General features: G+C 41.8%; 1 protein-coding gene, 2 long non-coding RNA genes and 1 pseudogene across 6 annotated transcripts in view; all 4 read left to right on the forward strand.

Moving 5' to 3' along the window:
* LOC143893236 (uncharacterized) overlaps positions 1–18441 on the forward strand; it is a 70693-nt gene that overhangs the window by 45364 nt on the left and 6888 nt on the right. For all 4 annotated transcript variants that reach the window (XM_077398398.1, XM_077398395.1, XM_077398394.1 and 1 more), the window contains one exon: positions 7098–7283. In XM_077398398.1, coding sequence (XP_077254524.1) covers positions 7098–7283 — 186 coding nt within the window. The remainder of the gene's footprint in view (positions 1–7097; positions 7284–18441) is intronic.
* On the forward strand, positions 9239–16698 carry LOC143893338 (uncharacterized; annotated as a pseudogene).
* LOC143893246 (uncharacterized) lies at positions 9592–15832 on the forward strand. The gene is made up of 2 exons (XR_013255745.1): positions 9592–9994; positions 15667–15832. It is a non-coding gene; the product is annotated as an uncharacterized LOC143893246 (long non-coding RNA).
* On the forward strand, positions 10068–15622 carry LOC143893248 (uncharacterized). Its single transcript, XR_013255747.1, has 2 exons — positions 10068–13829; positions 14471–15622. It is a non-coding gene; the product is annotated as an uncharacterized LOC143893248 (long non-coding RNA).

The following is an 18441-nucleotide window of genomic DNA, read 5'->3' on the forward strand; positions in this document are numbered from 1 at the left end:
ATTGAGGAGAAATAATAATACCTCAACTATATATTATGAAAAGTTGCGATAAAAAAAATAGATAAGTTGCTTGAACTAAAGAAGCATATAGTAACGTTAACCATTTACGGTAAATGTGGTAGAAAGTACAAGAAAATAGTAATGTAAAATACTTTTATTAATGAGATATACATTACTGATACAAGAAAGTTGTCATTATGATATATTTCGTCTCAGAAAAATGTTTGTCTAAACCGAAAGAATATAATTGTCATTTATTGTACGAAGTCTATATATAGTTACACAAATTATATATCTATATAATTATAATTATTCCGCTATTTCGTTACTATTTTAATAGTTATATACACAACTAATGAAATAATGTTAACGATAGCCTTTTCGATTTCGATAGTCTCGGTACTACTTTCGTTCTCATGGCTTTGTAAAATGAGTTACGGATATTTAAATTTTTATCACATATAGTTCCCGAATTATATTATTTTTTCTGATGAATCTCTAATGATCAGTTTCAATTTTTCGTTAATTTCGTCTTTAATATCCACGCATCGAGATTGAGGCGCAAAGTATCGCTTGCCTAATAACGGGTGAAACAAACAAATGCGTCATATTTACGGTTTATTGATTTCCGTGTTGTTAACGATATTCTTTGTTGCGTCGTCCAAATACGTCATCACACGATGCATCGAGATGCAAATTATGGCGGGTATGCACTCGAAGGGAATATCGACCGTCCTCGTCCTCGCACGCGGAAATCACGCACGATTGACCCGCGAGCGGTCTCGTCACGAAACGTGCGTCGCTTTGCAACAACGAAAGTATTGTGAACCTTTGTACTTTTGAGCGACGTATTAATATGTCGCGCGGAACATCTTTCATCGCAAATGAAAGCCAGACAGGATTATAAATTATTTTACTTAATCATTCTGTAAAAAGAAATCGCAAATGTCTCTTTTTATTTCGGCCTTTTTTTATTGCAAAAACGGCGCTTAATAATTTCTCTCAAGCATCGCCTGTCACGCCAGGAAGATGCACGATATGATAAAATATTTGTTCACGTTTTATGCGTCGCGTCGTAAAAGCGCGCAACTGGAGCAATCTGATTGGAATCCGCAGTAAAAAAGAAAATGAGTCGGGAAAAAAAAGAGAAAAACGGGAAGCGAAACAAAGTGGCGATCAATACGCGTTAATTGCATCATTAATATGACCGATACACAATTATTCATTATGACTGTTGATTGTTAAGTTTTTAATTTATATTCCGTATTAATTTTGGCTGATCTGTTTTTCCCTCTTTAGATTATAATTTTGCTTGCGATGTATAGGATCCTTCAGAACACCCGAGATTTATTTTAATGACGGATTTTTTAATTTAATTTCAAGTTAACTAGCGTCAGTCGATGAGCAATTTCGTTCGCTTGGATTTTCACGAGCGGGCTTATCGCAACTTGTTTACTAACTCTAGCGCTTCGCACTCTGCTCTATCGATCCGCGCTGAATACAATTTTCATAGAAAATGGACTTTTTAACGTCTCGTACGAGTGCATGCGTATATTTAGAATGACGTGTCGGGCTTATCGTTCCGCAACCTTGGCGGCGAAACGGCTTGGCATTTATTAATTTCAAGTATCGCGACATTACGAGAGAATGTGTTCCGCAATTAGCGACGTTGGTTGAATCTCGCGCGAAATATACACGTGCATATTCTACCGGAATATCGTATTATACAATAAGTCTCTGCTTGATGTGATTCCTCTAATTAGCGCATCCTTTCAATTAAAATCTGTTCGAGTCCGTCAACTTTCGATATTAATGATATATTAACTTTCAATATTAGAAGCTACTTAGCGTCGAAATTTTAAGTCGATATTATCGTTTTATACTTCGCGTTTTTAACACGCGCGATATTCAGTCCTGACACAGTCCAGCAAACGCTCAAGTTTTCCTCGGGAAACTGACGAGCGGATTATCGCGACTTGCGTCGTCCGAAATAGCGGCGAGGAAAACAGCGTGTCGCCCGATCCGACCGTGAGCGTGGCGTCGAATGATGATTAGGATGATGTCACGAATTTCCAAGGCCTGAATCGCTCTTGCGAGGTGTTTAACTGCCCGATGACGCCAGGCGAGGTATATACAGGCCGGGCGTCAATGCGTAAACAACAATAGCACGTGTCTGCGTGTTGATTATGCAAACTGTCTCTTCAAATAAATATTACTTGCGCAGTTACGGTGCTTTCCGACTCAATAAAGCGAGAACCCAATTTCTCAAGGCTCCTCGGTTGTCACGAGTATAAGTACGCAACGTGCGTTCTGCGCTCCTCCGCGACGAACTTGAAATTTATAATATGCATAAATTTGCGCCGAATTTACGTAACACAATTTACGTGGATAATCATAACGATGTGACTTTGAAGATATTTTGCGCTGAAAAGTTGGAAAGAAGCTTCTCCAATTCTCAGTCGCGAGGATTCTAAAGATCTCATTTAAGATATTCAGCCCTGAAAGGCTCGTAAAACCCAAGGATTTGGATTTCAAGCCCGTATATCCTTACGGGGATTTATCCCCGCGCAAAAACCTCTTCTTGTTTGCTCTATCCTCTCGCGAAGTTTTGCCGAGAGGGATCACTTTATCTCGCGCGCATTCCGCGCGAGTAGCACGTTGCACTTTCCTCGCGCGTTAGAAGGAATCGTTATCGACGCGCGACGCGCAAGATCGATTCCACGGCCGGCGACCGACCGTGGTTGGAAACCGGTTCCCGAGCGAGCCTCGTCCCGGCCGCGTTTTCGTTTTCCTCCTCTCGACGGCTCCGATCCCCGTCGACTCTCGTTTTGGTCGATTACGCGCGGGACCGGCAGGACGTTGCGCAAGATCCATGACTCCCTCGATGCGCGTTCCGCCGATCGGTGCGAGGCCTCGGTGCGAGCTGATCGTTATCCCTTTTTCGGAGGATCGGCAATTCTCGCTCGCGAGTAGATCACTCTCGTGACCTACATCGACGTACGCGCGTCTTCTGAATATCAAGAAACGCGAGTTCGCGCTTCGCCGAACATGCAAGGGTGAGGATATATCCGATTAAAAGCGCGCAATCGAAGATACTTTTACACAACGGGAACGGATGAAATGTCGCTTCATCTCGCGACCACCAGAGAAGATAAACCACTCGATTACTAATGTAACAAACGTTCGCGCGCGCGAGAGGTGCTGGAGGAACACAAGTGCTCGGCATCGCCCATTCGACGCGCCTCGACGTAAACCGCAATATCACAAGTGCGTACCCATCAAAGCGAATGAATTCGAGGCTCGAATAGCGGAGGAGAAGCGGATGAAGGTTAACCACGCTCGACGCACCATGCAATCCAGTAGCTTATCGGCTGCGCGGGCGTGCGAGATTACCGCCGCACGGCCTATTTATCGTGCAAAATAAATACCCCGGTTTAATTCTACTCGCAGCCGAACGCAATTTTTATCGGCGGATGACTCGTCGCGCTCGAAACGCTCGCGTTGGAATTTTATCGTGCTAACGGCGAGCGATGATCGCTCGCGAGCTGTCCGTTCGTGTCGTTCGCGTGCGATACGGAGTTCACCGGTATATTGTTACTATATTCTTATTACAGAATTGTTACTACGCAAAATAATGATACCACACTGAATAAAAATTATTATTTGCAAGAAAGATTTTTTTTTTAATTTATATAGTTTTCTTAATTCAAAGAAGTATTAGGTAGATTCGAGAAAATATTTTTAACTCAGAAAAATGTTTTCTTAAATCTACCCAATACTTCCTTGAATTAAGGAAACTAAATTCAAAGAAATCTATTTTCTTGCAAATAGTGTAAATTTATTTTTCAGTACATCGATTCAACAATGATCCAATTTATTTTAACAAGATTTATTCATCAAAATACATATATTTTCTCAAAGTGATCTTCTCGGGTTACATAAATCCTGTATTTTTCAAATCTCATGTTTCCTCATCTTAAATAATACGAACCTGACATTTTTATTTTCGTCCCTAACGACATTCGTTATTCACTCGCGGCGTTTTTCCCCGCTGAAGCGCATTCAAATACCTGGTATATCTTTCAAATCCCATGCCACGCCACCGCGGGGCGTCGGTATTGCAACCCTTTTTACTAACCCCTCAAGGAGCAGCCAATTTCTCTCTTCTCGAGATCGTTTTACGTACGCGTCTGCCTTCCTTCGCCTTCGCCTCTTGAAATTGATGATACAGCCCCCTGAGGATATTCATCGAATCGAGTTTTCACGAGCATGCGACGGTAGATAGACGCGATTATGCCGCGTGACGTATCGCGCGATAGCAGATGGTAAAGTACGTAATTAACGCGACTTTAATGATCTCGGGCATCATAATACGAGACAAAACGGGCTTTTTTATCCTTCTCATCTTCATTCAACTCTTATTTTTGCGCATTCGGAAAAATTGACCGTCCGTAGGTCGAAGAACACCCGATAGAGAGTATTCAGAATGTTTCCACTATTTTATATACCTGGCTCATTATTTGTCTAAACGATAGTGCTGGCGGTTAGGCGAAAGGTATATGCGTCTGCAGGGAGACGTTCGTTGTAATTGCATTGGTCCCGCGCTCGTGCAAGTTTCGTATAGAAGTGTCAAGGCGAACGAAAATGCATTACGAATGCATCGCGATATAGTGCTTAACCTTTCTTGGTGCTCGTGTACCATCGCGTATAAATTTTTTATCGGTTTTCACATGTCGCAGACTCAATCTTCGCGAGTAATTCTAATCAAATTATCGCTTTACAAACACAAGCTGAAGATTATAAACGAGATTAATGAAACAATTTTTCTAAATCTTTTTTCGGATTTTTGTTTTCAATTTGAAACTTTGAATGTACGAAAAAAGTGAGGATCTCTAATTAAAATTTTATATTCTTCATTTTTCGACTTTTGTAATTCTTTCGTGTATTTTTTCGCGTATATTTAATTTCTCTCGTAGCTTTTTCAGCCCATTTTCTAGGCGACTTGAATCGCGTTCACGATAGGAATGCGAGTCGTTCATCTTAGCGGTATAGAGGGATGTGGAGGTGCACTTTAGATATTACGCTTTTTGGCGGAGAGCCTCCCTCCTTCTCATCCACCGATCGTTCGTTGCGCGAGTTACGAGGCCCGCTTTTAGAAATTCATAACAAAGCCACCGCCACTCCCGACAGTTGGCCGCGATGTTTGTACGCGTGTTGGCGGCGTGCCACTTGTGCAACACGTGTATACGCACGGGGATTTCCGCAAAGATGAAAACGGATAGCGGCGCAAATCCCGTTTCCGAGTGCCTTCCTATACGTAAATTACGTTGGCATCGTAATTCTCTCGTGTTCGCGACGTTTCCTCGATACCGAGCGATTAATCTCGGTCTCCCGCGCGGTGCGCGCAATCGGATCGACTCTGTGCCAAATAATGATACTTCGTGAGTCATTTACGTAAGAAAGTGTTGATCGCGCGAGAACATGGAGTATCGCACACGCGACGAGAAATCGAGCTTTGTCTTGGTTCGCCACGTTTATCAAGACAATGGGGTTAACTTTCGTAATTATTGTGAATTAAGCTTCTCGCGCTCGTACACGGTCAATTCCGAGAATAGGCGTACTTGAACTGATAAATTTCACCAATTTTCGTGAAGCCGCTTTAATGGTATAAGGTTGACCGATATCTAGCCGTACAGTAACGCATTAAATAATTACGATCCTCAAAAAGATCGAACAAACTAAATATACGCAGAATCAATATCTTGGAACGAACTGATATCACTCGCGCGACGCGTACGTGGAAGAACAAACGTTTTGTATCTCAACACGCGACATTTCCCTTATTTTTCCATTCCACGTCAGAGAGGGACGTTCATTGTTTCAGTTCCAAGGTGGACGAGATGAAATGAGGAAGGGAAGGATAAATGTACAACAAAGCAATTCGATTTTACATTAAATTGAACACGAATTGTTTCGAAAATGAATGCTTTATTATTAGCAGCAAATAGCTCTTTTGACATTTACAACAGCAAATTTGGGGATAGCGAGTAAGGGTCGAAAGAAATAATCGGAGCTTTTGACCTCGCGTAGTAATGGTGAATCTTTTCGCACCCCTTCTCGCGAAAATGTATTTCGTTTCGCAATCTCCTGACGATGTGTCGGTCCACTGACGCCGACTGACGGCACCGCGTAACGTGAATGACGTCGTCGGTAAGTTATGTAAGTGGCAAACGAGCAATCAGACGGCCGACTTACGTTTCGTTCGTCGACCAGACATGCGTTCGGGACTCCTTTACCTCGCCTCTGGGCATAAGATAGGATTGAAACAGATATATGTATGTATGTGTATGTATATGAATAATATAATGTATATTAATGTTATAATAGACATTAATATATGTCATTAATATTATAATTAAAATAATGAGAATTTTCATTCAAACTCTCATAAGATCAATTCAATTAAGAAGAACCAAACTGTTAAAAATACAAAACTCTAATTTGTGAGATATGTAAAAAGAGAATCTTATCTAACCTTTTTATTTGTTCTAATGGAAATTGCAAAACTGAAAAAATTTATTTGACGCTCAATACGTTCACCCTTCAGCCAATCGGATTAGGCTCCTTGTATACGTGAGAGTCATATTATACGTGTGCGTGCACGACGGACTTTTCGAGGAAGGTTATTGCTGCATGTTGCCGAGGGGTATAGGACACGCGAGGGGGCGTGGCGACAAAAGCGGAAGTTAAATCGTTAAATTTCGCTTAGCTTTTTTTTCCACGAGACTCGCAAGGCTCGCGGAAATCCACCCTTCATTTTGTTATTCGAGACTTGCCGGTTCTCTGAACGCAAAGGTCATCGTTAAACGGTATATTTTTAATGGAGAACGCGATGGAAAGATGATTAACTTATAAATTGCATTGTCAGAAAACTGATTCTTTCAGCTCCATTTGTTAAGATTTTTACGGTGCAATAATTATTAAACGCTAATTATTTCGTCTTTCTCAAATATCTAGATATTGAAAATATACGATGAATGATTATAGATTATGACACATGCCTCTTTCATCATACGATACGCTTCTTCTGATTTCAGCGAAGGTAGAGAAAAAGTACGCGTCTCGTTGTTGGGTCCGCAACCATCGCCGGCGACGCCAGGCGTTCTCTTGCTGGAGCCGATCGCGCACTCGACAGGACACCCGATAAACATGGCCAACAATCCCACGGAACTTTTGACCACGCACACCGAGCACACCACGCCCGCCTACCACACGCAGATCAGGTAAGATCTTGTTACGACAAAATCTAGTCTTAAGCCTTGTGTCCACGATACTAGAAATCGCTTTGAGATCTCGGACGGAGAAAAAATTGACCAATCACATTTAAACAATTCGGCGATTGACCAATGCGATTGGTTAATTCTTTCTCCGTCCAAGATCTCGGAGCGATTTCTAGCATCGTAAGCATAAGGCTTTGCAAATAAAAACGTAAAAAATCGCCAGATTATGAGATAAATTAGAGCGTCGCCAAATACTGAAGGAGACTAATTATAAGACTCATTTTGGAAAGACATGCGCTCTGCGCATTTAAAGGTCTTTTTTCGTGAAGGCAACATTTACAAAATTATTAGAAATGAAATTAAGCAATCAGAGCAAGCAGGGAGGGCAACTAAAAATCATCGAAGATGGTAAACATCGTGTCCGAAAGAATATTTCTTGCGTTTCGGTGCATTGATTTATTTAATTTATGCAACACGTGCATGGAAAGTGCCCCATTGCGCACGCTACGCGTGCGTGATAGACCACTTTCCACGCACTTGCAACATAAAATAGGGTGTGCAAGTCGTGAATAAAAACTCGTAAAGTTATAAAAAGGCAAAGGAGGGAAAAAAGAGTGCAAAAATCATCGAAGATGAGAGACACTGTCCCCGGAATAATTAGCCTCCCGTGCACGATTCGCGCGACCCTTGACGATCTTAATGGGCCGGAAGTGACGTTCCTTTCTCTCTCGGTCCCCTCTGTGCCCCTTTGTGTCTCCGTCGACTGGTACCGCGCTACCAAACTATTTACGATGGTTCTCCGCGGTTACTGCCTGTTCGTGGTACAGTGTAACTATTACGCATTAAAACTGTTCTATGTCTCTGTCGTTACTGGCGACATTACGAGCCGCCTGGCCCGCACACGTTGCATGTAAATTTTCTGACTTTTCTTTGTCAAATGAGCATAATATAAGTCGGCGAACAATGAAGACGACGGTGAGCGACCGTATATATGAATTATATTTTGTGACATCTCGAAGTTTTTTTAAGCTCTCTTAGGAGCCTCATCAAATCTTCAGAGAAATTCAATTTATCTCTTCTTACAGTTTATCTCTTCGAAATTAATTCGAGATATTCGACAAAAATTATATTTATTTCAAAACTTTGTTATCCTTTTTGCGGATTTTATCTTGTGCTTATCCCTTGCGAATCCTCACATTCGACCCTTATGTAATTCCACCGGTAAAATGGACGCCGAAATGGAAGAGGAGAAACAGCCTAGAGAACCGATCGAGTATTCTCCTCTCGTTCGAAAGAGCATCCTCATTTTTTTTCCTACACAACTCTGATCTTCTGAACGGTCTCTTCTGAACGCTCGATCGGTTGCATGGCTAGGCACTTGCGGCGTACAAGCATTGTTACTCGATAGGACGTTACGTAAAGTCCTGCATATGTCGTGCGAGGTCTCTAATTGCTGGTGCAAACAAAGATCGTGTCTGCGACGAAATTTGTCTGCATGAAATCATCACGTGTAAAATTCCTCAACAAATCTATAACTTGTTTAATTATAAATTTGTTGCGGAGTTTGCGTATTCGTATAACTATAATATTGCAATTATACACAAATTAATCTAAACTGAAAACACTGTCGCATAAGTTTTATATTCCAGTTTTTTTTATTATGTAGAAAATTAAGGAAGAGACTAGCTTTATATAAGATTACTTTTAAGAATTTCTGCATTTTTTTTTTTAGAGAAAGACAGTCGAATGGAATTCTTATAACTTTTATGACGATAAATTTTATCATGAGAACATTCACTACGTGGTTTCAATGATAACGCGTTTAGGCATCGAGATATTTAATCTTAAAAATTGAGAAAACATAGGGGAGAGATAAAAGCTCCGAGAAAAAATCTTGAGTCTTCGTTTGCAGACGAGAATGGTATACACGGATCCCTTCGATACCCTGTACATCCAGAATGCACCCTCCCACCCCATCCGTTACTATTACCCAGTCGTTCTCTCACGTACAGTCGGGTCCGAGTCCAAGTTACTTCTGCACCGCCACCACCTCCTCCACCTTCTCCACCTCTACCACCTTCGCCGCCACCACCACCGCCACCACCACTGCCATCACCGATGGCCCCAGCAGCCTCGCCGAATCGCGGATACCAGCGCAACAGCGCCCGGCACCGACTCCACCACTGCGTTCCTGATGCGCGCGAGTACCGGTGAGAAGATTGGCGAGGAGGGAGGTGAGGCGCGACGACGGTGGTGGACTGTGGAGGACGGGAGAGATCGATATAGCGTGGGTGGATGTGCAGAGGTGCGGTGAGGCCGCCGCCACCAGTCGTGCTGTCGGCTGCATCGGCGGACAATCGTGCGCGCTCTTTCTCTCTCTCTCTCTCCGTAGTACCCCCTTCTCGTCGGTCCGTCTCTTTTCCTTCTCCTCTCTTGTCTCCATTTTTCCTCCGTTCCTCTTGTCCCCTTTTTCCAGAGCTCTCCTCTTTCTCGTAGCCCTTCGTATCGTCCCCCGCGTGTCGATCGCGCAGCCGATCGCGAGCAACGTCGAAACCTCGGGATCGCTGCTGCATCCCCGATGATGCGCTGATAACGGCGATCGCGACAGTGTGATCAGGCCGATGACACGGTGGCACAGTGAACGAGCATAGTGCGGTGATTCCTAATACGTGTGGATCTCTGTCGATTCGGATTAATCCGATCGGGCTCGACGAGTGAGTCGCAGGAGGATAAATCGTCAAGATCCATTCCGATCGCGCGATTGTTCGATTATCGAGATCTGTGTTTATCCTCATCTCTCTCTCTCTCCCTCCCTTCTCAACGCACGTGCGTGCGCGAGAATGCGTGTCACGCGCGATTTTTCTCGGGGCTGGGAAAATTTACCGTAACTTGCCGTAATCCCCTAATGGCCACGCGATTCTGACCGCAATCTGCGACGCAAAGCTCGCGACACGACCTCGCGAATAACGAATGCAGTGCTGATGAAACCAGTGTTTTTCTGTTGCGTGTACTATTTTTCATACTCCCCACGGAGATTTCCGAGCCGCTGCAAGGTCCTTGTTGAATAAGTGCGAACGATCCGTGGTGTGCCGATTGCGAGACGCGATGAAAGACCTCGGACACGTACGGTGCCCATGAGTCATCGTCGAATTTTTTCTGGTGCTTCGTATTTTTTCGATATTTTATTTTTTAGCGAAAATTTAAAAAAATTGATAATTTTTAGCGGCATTAATTGGTTTCTTTACACAATTCTGTTACGCGCACAATTTTGCGCTTATTTATACATACGATATGTTTAACTTTTGCAAATTGCCTTATATCAGTAGAAGGAACGGAAAGTATACGAAGGAAAACTCACGCGAATCAGGCTTCCCCGAAAGAAAGGAAAATAGTAAACCACTCACAGGTATTGACTTTTCCGCGTGCCATCTTGCTTCCGCGTGTGTATTTCTAGCGGCCTATACCACGCAGTCTATACAGTTTCCTCTGTTCTAGCTATGTTATATACATTTTTTGTATTTTCTTAACAATTTCGCAGCAACTGCAAACTTCAATGTTCAGTTATCCTAGCTGGGTATGCATAATATGGTTACAATACGTGTCAACGCTCTATTCGCTTTTTAAATTGGCTTCAGAAAGTCACTTTTACGAAAATATTTTTCACTTCATATCGTGGAAGCTGCGAGACCCGCGAGGCGAAATTCGGAGTAATCCGAATGCGTCCCAAGTCGGAGCGGCGCGTGCCAAAGATAGCGACCGGAGGAACGACGATTTCGTCGTCGGGAACCGTGACCTGCCTCAGAAAGAGGTTCAGAACTAACCGGGATGAACTCCGTTGCGATCACCTAATTGCCTAATTAACCGTAGAATGTGAATCGACTTTTTACCATACAGTCGCCGAGCGAGGCCTTGTTTATCTCAAATTATTAATTAAATCAATCCAATCTTTTGAAGCATCTAATCGTATTAATTTCGTTCACTCTGTCGTAAAATCACGGTGTATCAACGTTTCGCGATAATCTCTTCCGTGAAGAATTAGCGAGTCTTTTGAAGAATTTATAAAATATTATAAATTACTATTTGTATTAATTTATATTAATTATATTAATCTGAAGGAATCGTTTCTGATTCGTTAGAATAACGAATTCTGTTTTACTGTACAAGTTAGCTCTTGAAAGCTTCTACAATTATGTACATACAGAACGAGCCTTGAGCACAGTCGAAATACATGGCTTATTGCATGTGCATCCGGGCAGCCGTTTCACGTTCATAAAGACTAAAAGTGTATTTACGAGGGCGTGTCGCGCGTAAAACGAGACTTATCTCGAAGAGAGGCGAGTAGGTAGGTTGAGACGGCGGCGATCACGGCGTGAATTTTTCAACGGGGCTTTTCTCTCGTCGCATGTCTGAGAAAAACGCGCGTTACCACGAACAGGATAATAATAACTCATCCTCCTAGACGCTGCGCGCACCTCGAGCGACGCTCGTTGATGCAAAATAGGAGGGATGAGAATGCACTTGTTAATATATTCCCGTAAGCAATTGAAGTTCTCGTCAATTTACGCACACAATGTAACCTATATTAATTTACAAAACCGCTTTGTGCCTCTGAACAATTGTTTTCGACAACTTAACGAAATTTCTTCAAGCTGATTTTCCTAATGGCGTCACGCGCTGAAAGACTCGACAGTGAAATTAAACGCCGTAACGATTTTAGAATAAGGAACAATTTTCAGTATTGTTGGAATAAGGTTTCGAGAATTCCAAGACTAAATTAACACGGCGCGCGGCGTGTCGAAATGTTTTAATCTCGCGTTGAGACGTAGCCAGACATGCCGGTCGAGCGCGACGCGACGCGCCTCGTGACACGATTTTTGCCCTCGCACTCTCACGACCTGCTCATCTGAATGACGCTCGCCCTCCGCCTCGTTGATCTCCATTAAGCTTCTTCACGGGAAATTCGGTCGCGCGGGTCCTCGTATTACCGTCAATTACCAATTACGCGTCGATAGACGCGAGTAAACGTCGTTAAGTGGATTATATGGCTGCCGTATAATAATCGCGAGCAATGACAATGGTAAACAGGTAGCGATGTTGATCGTTGAATATTTTATCTGCGGAGAATTATCGCAGAGAACAATAGAATTTCGTGGGAAAATATTTGCAGAGTCATACAGGCTATGAATATAATTTTTAAACGATTATAGTTAAAGATATATATTTTAAGCCAATTTAGAGGCTTCCCCGCAATGTGATTATAAAAATTTGATTGCATATATTTCTTCGATAAAGATATCTTGGCGAGTTTCAAGTTTAAATTCCTTAATTTCAAAATTTGCAACGGCAAAATTTTGCTGGTGCTATTTTCTCTCTTATAAATTGCCATTAATTTGTATCGAACTAAACGAAAGTAGAGTCATAATGTCGTTGATCTCGACAGATCAATGGTTTCGCGCGATAAAAGTAACTTGAAACGCGACGGAGTTATCATTGCGACGACCGTCAGCATTACGTGATACCTCACAGATATCACGTAATCAAGGACTAATTGAATCTTGCATCCGTTCCTCTCGTGTCTCTCTCACTATACCCCGCGGGGAGCCTGGTCCAGGTATGTACATGCAGAAGTCGATTACGCAGCCGCACAACAGCATATACGCATATACGCGTACACGCACCCCCATGCTGCGTGACCTTATAACCAGTGGCCCATATACGGCACAGATCGCGAAACTCGGTCGGATTCACAACGCTCTTTCTCCCGTCTTTCGTCAACAGTTCTTTTTTTACTCCCGACTGCTGCCAATCTTCAGTTGGCAAAAGACGGAGGGAGTATGGGTTTCGTCGAAGTCGAATCGGTTGTTGCTTAATTAGCAATTACGACATAATTTGATATCAACTTTTTGGATCATAAGTTTTTTATTATCCTTAAAAAATTTCGACTACGAATAAGCTATCAGGCTTATTCTACTTTTAGTTATATAAAGTTATAGATTTTTCTACGTATTCATTGAAAAGAAAATTCATTAGCCGATTTCATTTATTTATTAATGTTTGTTGTATTATTATAAAATATTATACGTCTTAAAGTAGAAATTACAATAATAAATATCTTCTTCATTCAAATTCCGTCAATCGCATCACCTCTTACTTAAATCCCACGTATCGAACGTAAGAATCCATATATCTGTCAAGGTATCAAAAACGTTTTCAAGTCGAAATCAAGTCTTCATTCGATTGCAATTGAGAAGCGTTCAGTCTAATTTCTTGCCACAAAGAAGCCGTATATATCCACGCAGGAAACACAGCCGTGACCCGTATTTTCACCTCAGTCGTCCAACCCCCATAACCGTTGAGCGCGAAGGCCGAAGGGAAAGGCGGCGTGATGCACCCTGTAAGAGGGTACGTCATTAAACGATAGGCAAGCAAGCAGGCAGGCAGGCAGGGCGAGGCCGTGTCGGTCGTTAATCGGGAGCCTGAAAATGTCAAATGTCTCGAAATAGTCGATCGTGAAAAGTTGCCGGCAGCCGCTCTCGCTGTGACGAAATCGTGAGTACAAAGCGCAGAACCCCTCTTCCGTTCTCCGTCCGCCTTTGGCCCTTTTAACCCTTCGGGATGGCGCACCTCGTGCTAACTTTTTCACGGATTATATTCAGTGGCCGATAGTCTCTCCTCCGACGACTAGGGACACACAGGGATGCGAGTCAGGGAAAGGTCGATATTTCGCCGGGTGATAGCGGCAGGCATTTCGAAGGGAAAAGTTCATATACGAGCACGAGAAAGTTCACAGAAATGTTGGAATAATCACGTTAGATTGCCTGATTTAGGAAAGATATATTTTGTTTCGTTTCGTGAAAGTGTAATATGATTTCAGTTTAATATATTATTCATACTTGCAGAAGCGAAAGTCATTGTTTCCCTGATCAGGAAAACAATGAAGATGTTTACATACATATTATTTATATTTTCTCTTGTTATTTCTTTGATGCTATTAACACTTGAAATTTATTTGTATTTTTCATTATTTCCCTTGAAATTGTAAATATTACAATTTTGTCACTTATTTTCTTCGACATTTTTAATTTAATTTCCAAGTAATATTTTTTAAAAAATTAACCTAGCTATAATATCTGTGTATATTAATATGGGAATTTTTATATTAATGTAATATTTCCATTTTATATTAATAGACGCCTGGTTATGTTCGTAACCGTTCAGAACGTGTGTTCGTATGCAGTTGCTGCTCGTGTGAACTTGGTGAAAGTATTCGACGACGAATTCAATGAGTAATGAAGATAAGTGGAGTGTCCCCGCATATAAGACGCGCGCACACGTTAATTGGTCGACAGAGTTCCATTCACAGAGGAGAAGAAGAAGAAGTCTCTGTGCGTGTTACGCATCGCCGAGAAATGAATGAATCTTAAACGAATTAACGGGTGGTTCACCGAAGGACTCGAGAAAAACGTTCACGTTCTTCGTTTGCATCGCTTGTCGCTTAAACGAACCAGTATACAAATTCTATTTTTCTTCGTAGCTTTGTGATGAAAAGTGGACAATAACTGATCTTTGACTTTGTTCAAATGTGTAACGACCTGCTCTTGCTAGATCGGCTTGTTCAGAATTTCCACTGATTTCCGCTAAATTTGTGATTCGCGTGCCGTTTCGCTGAGGAATCATTGAAGCCGTAAGACGTAACGTAAACAGTGTCAAATCGATACTGCTCGTGTTCCGCTAGGCAACTAGTTGCACAATTATAAGTCCTCGAACTCCTCCGTGTTTTCTCTCTCCCGATGTTTTTTTTCCGACTCTCTTTCTTTTCCGACGTAAAAACTTTCATTTAGCATTACACTGCCGATCGATTGTTTTCTTCGATTATCACTTATCCCAATTACCAATACAACTCTACTTATCTTAAAAGAAATCCTTTTGACGTTCTTTATTTTCGCCCTTTATTAAACGTTACGAATATTGTTGTTCGACTCTCCTCTTCTACAGTACGTTTTAATCTTTGTACGTTTTAATACACCAAAAGCGCGAGTAGAATGCGAGCTTGAAAGAGCCGCGCATTTCTACTTCGAGCGCTGACTCAACGTGTAAATTTCCGGGCTATTTTTGAGCTGCCTCTATGCGCGCATCCTCGAAAATACCGTCACGAGTTAACAAAAACGCCAAGCACGATTTCCGAAGCACGATTTCTGCTAAACGGGTGCATTTACGGTACCGCGATATCTCTGACTCTGACGATTGACCGATGACTCGGCGCGACTCCGGCCATGCCGAAGAGAGAGAGAGAGAGAGAGAGAGAGAGAGAGAGAGAGAGAGAGAGAGAGAGAGAGAGAGAGAGAGAGAGAGAGGAGAAAATAGGTCACGGACTTTCCCGAAATAGGTCGTTCCTCGATACAAGGCGCCGAGGCGGCCGGAGCTTTCACGTGACGGAAGCGAAATCCCGGCTTGTCCGCGTTACGAGCTTGCAAAGTCCGTTTGACGATCGAGCTTCTGTCATACGAAATCGAAAATCTTGGGAATTTCTCAAATAATAGAAATAACGTAATTAGCTACGTAGAAATTTAAAAAATCACATATACGTAATACATATATATAATAAGTTAAATCAATTTTTAGGGAATGAAAAAAAAAATGCACACAAGATATTTAATAAATTGTAGTACAAATTAGCGAAAGGATAATTCTTTTTAAAAAGCCAAAAACGAGAAATAAATTTAATTTCGCGCTTCGTTGTGATGAAAACCAGCACGCCGGCCGCGCCGTGCTTCATATTCGATGTGCCAATTTCGATGTCCTGGATAGTGTTCGTTCGTCCCATCAATCTTCTGGTTACGTACGCCAGAGAGGACAGCCGGATAAATACTCGATAGGCTATATACCTATTTCGTATCGGTCAAAACAGAAAACACTCGACGGAAGACTTTCCTCTTGGCAAGCCGCGACCAGCCCCGAAATAACGCGCGCGGATCTTTCTCTCTCTCTCTCTTCGCACGAGAAAGGAAACGAACAAATTTCAAAGAGAGAGGAAGAGAGAGAGAGAAGGGGGGAAATTAGAAAGAGTTAGAGGAAGAGCAGATCTCCCGCTATGAGCGCGCTTAAAAATAAAGTCTTACGTTGCTCTTCAAGTTCGCCCGCGCGGGAAGAAATCGGCCAAGTTCTTCGACGAGACGAGACGGGGGACGTTCCGGTCAGTCTTCTGGGTTAGCCCGTCGAGTTTTTATAAGAGTGAGAGCACACGATGGAGTGTACGAGAGTCGACTTCGCGCTCGGTGGAGCGTGAGAGCGTGAAGGGGAGAAGGGAGGAGAGATCTTCTCTCAGAGATTGCCGTGCTGTCAAATGTTGCTGGGCGCGATCGAAAAATGACGACCACCCACGGCGGCCACATGTACTATGTGATTAAGGTGCCCAAGGACACCGACGGCAACGAGAGGTAATCGCACTCGACAGCTTCTTTACATAAGTACCCCCCCTCCCAACACTCTCTATAATGCTCTCCTTCTGCACCTATTCTCTTCACTCGCGGTTTCTTCGTCGTTTGCGTCCTGTTCGCGTCATCTTCGGTTCGCCGCATATGAGATATCGCATCTCGAAAGCTTCAGCTGACAGATTTATGAACAACGTCTTGCGATGATCGAAAATATTGCGCATTAAAACGAAATGATTTTTCTACGAAAATATATTTTAATTCTTGCGAGACGTTTGCAAATTTCGTACAGTAAAAAACTCGGACCACATAAAAGTAATTAAGCGACTAAATTTTTTTAAATCTTATACATAGATCTCATTTTTCACTGGAAGTTACTCAAAGATTGTTGATCTAAAACTGACATTTTGTATATGACAGCTCGATATTTTTCATCTCTTCTAGTTCATTGCCTCATCTCGCGTTTTCTTCCTCATTCCCTTTCATGCTTTCCTTCTCCTCGTTTTTCCCGTCTCCTTCCTGTTTTCTTTTCACATGCTGGTTTCTTTTCATCGCGAGAATAGTTGGCTAGATTCGATCGTTGCGCAACCGTGCTCGAGCTATGAACCGCGTCGGCCTCAAAGAGCAAAGAGCGACGTCTCTCTCGGAGGTCTTCAACCCCTGACCGATTGTATAAACCTAGACAAGGGTTACACATTAACCGCAAAATCTGCCGACGGATCATGACGGTTATATATATATATATATATATATATATATATATATATATATATATATATATATATATTATTTCGAATAATTATCAAAAGTACGGAGTTATTTTTGATATATTTGTGACAAATACGAGTATTATTCGAGAATTGATCGTAAATTAAGAGATAAATTCGTTATATTAGTTATATAAGGCTCGAAGAAATTCGAGATTAATAAAGGCGGAGTTATAGAGAATAATATTTTGATTAAATATAAACTTTTCGTTTTTCGTGAGTTGATTATCGATATTAGCTTTGAATTCGTTGTTTGAATAATAAATATTGAAAAGTTTGTGGCTACTGTATAAATGTATAAAATGTTTTAAATGATTAATTAAATACCAATTGATTTGATTTACTTTATTAAAGACTTATTTCCATACTTTTATATGGACATTAAATCATAATTGATTTCATAATCAGGAAATATTCAAACAAGTATAATTGTTTACAGCATTACAGTTATTCGTTATCCTATTATTCAGTTAAAAATGAACGAAGATTGTTAATGGAAAGAACGAGAAAGATGAAAGAAACTCAATTGCGTCTGTATAATCTTCGCCTTTAGCAAAGTTACCTTGAGTTGATCGAATAATATTACAAGAACTAGTGAAAGAAAAACGGAGGTCGATTGCGATCGATCGTGCCGTCGGAAATCTGACCCGGTCCTCATTTCCTATCCGTCTAGACGTTATTTCTAAACGGCCGATTGCACCACACAGTCATCTGCGACAAACCTATATATTAAATTGGTAATCCAGGAAATAAGCCGTCCAATTTCTCAACGGTATCTAATGGCTTAGTTTCGAACGTGCAAATTTTCCCACTGGCGATTAGAGAGAGATCAAATTAATATATTTTATATATAATTAATATCCAAATCTGAATTTTTAATTTATCCTTCAAAGCAAGTGAAATGTTGAGAAGAGACGAGTAGAGAGAGAAAAAATACTCGAAGGGAAATACTCGTAAAAAAAG

The sequence above is a fragment of the Temnothorax americanus genome, unplaced genomic scaffold (assembly GCF_048541705.1).
Source record: "Temnothorax americanus isolate GAGA-0224 unplaced genomic scaffold, ASM4854170v1 Scaffold12, whole genome shotgun sequence".
Lineage (NCBI taxonomy): Eukaryota > Metazoa > Arthropoda > Insecta > Hymenoptera > Formicidae > Temnothorax > Temnothorax americanus.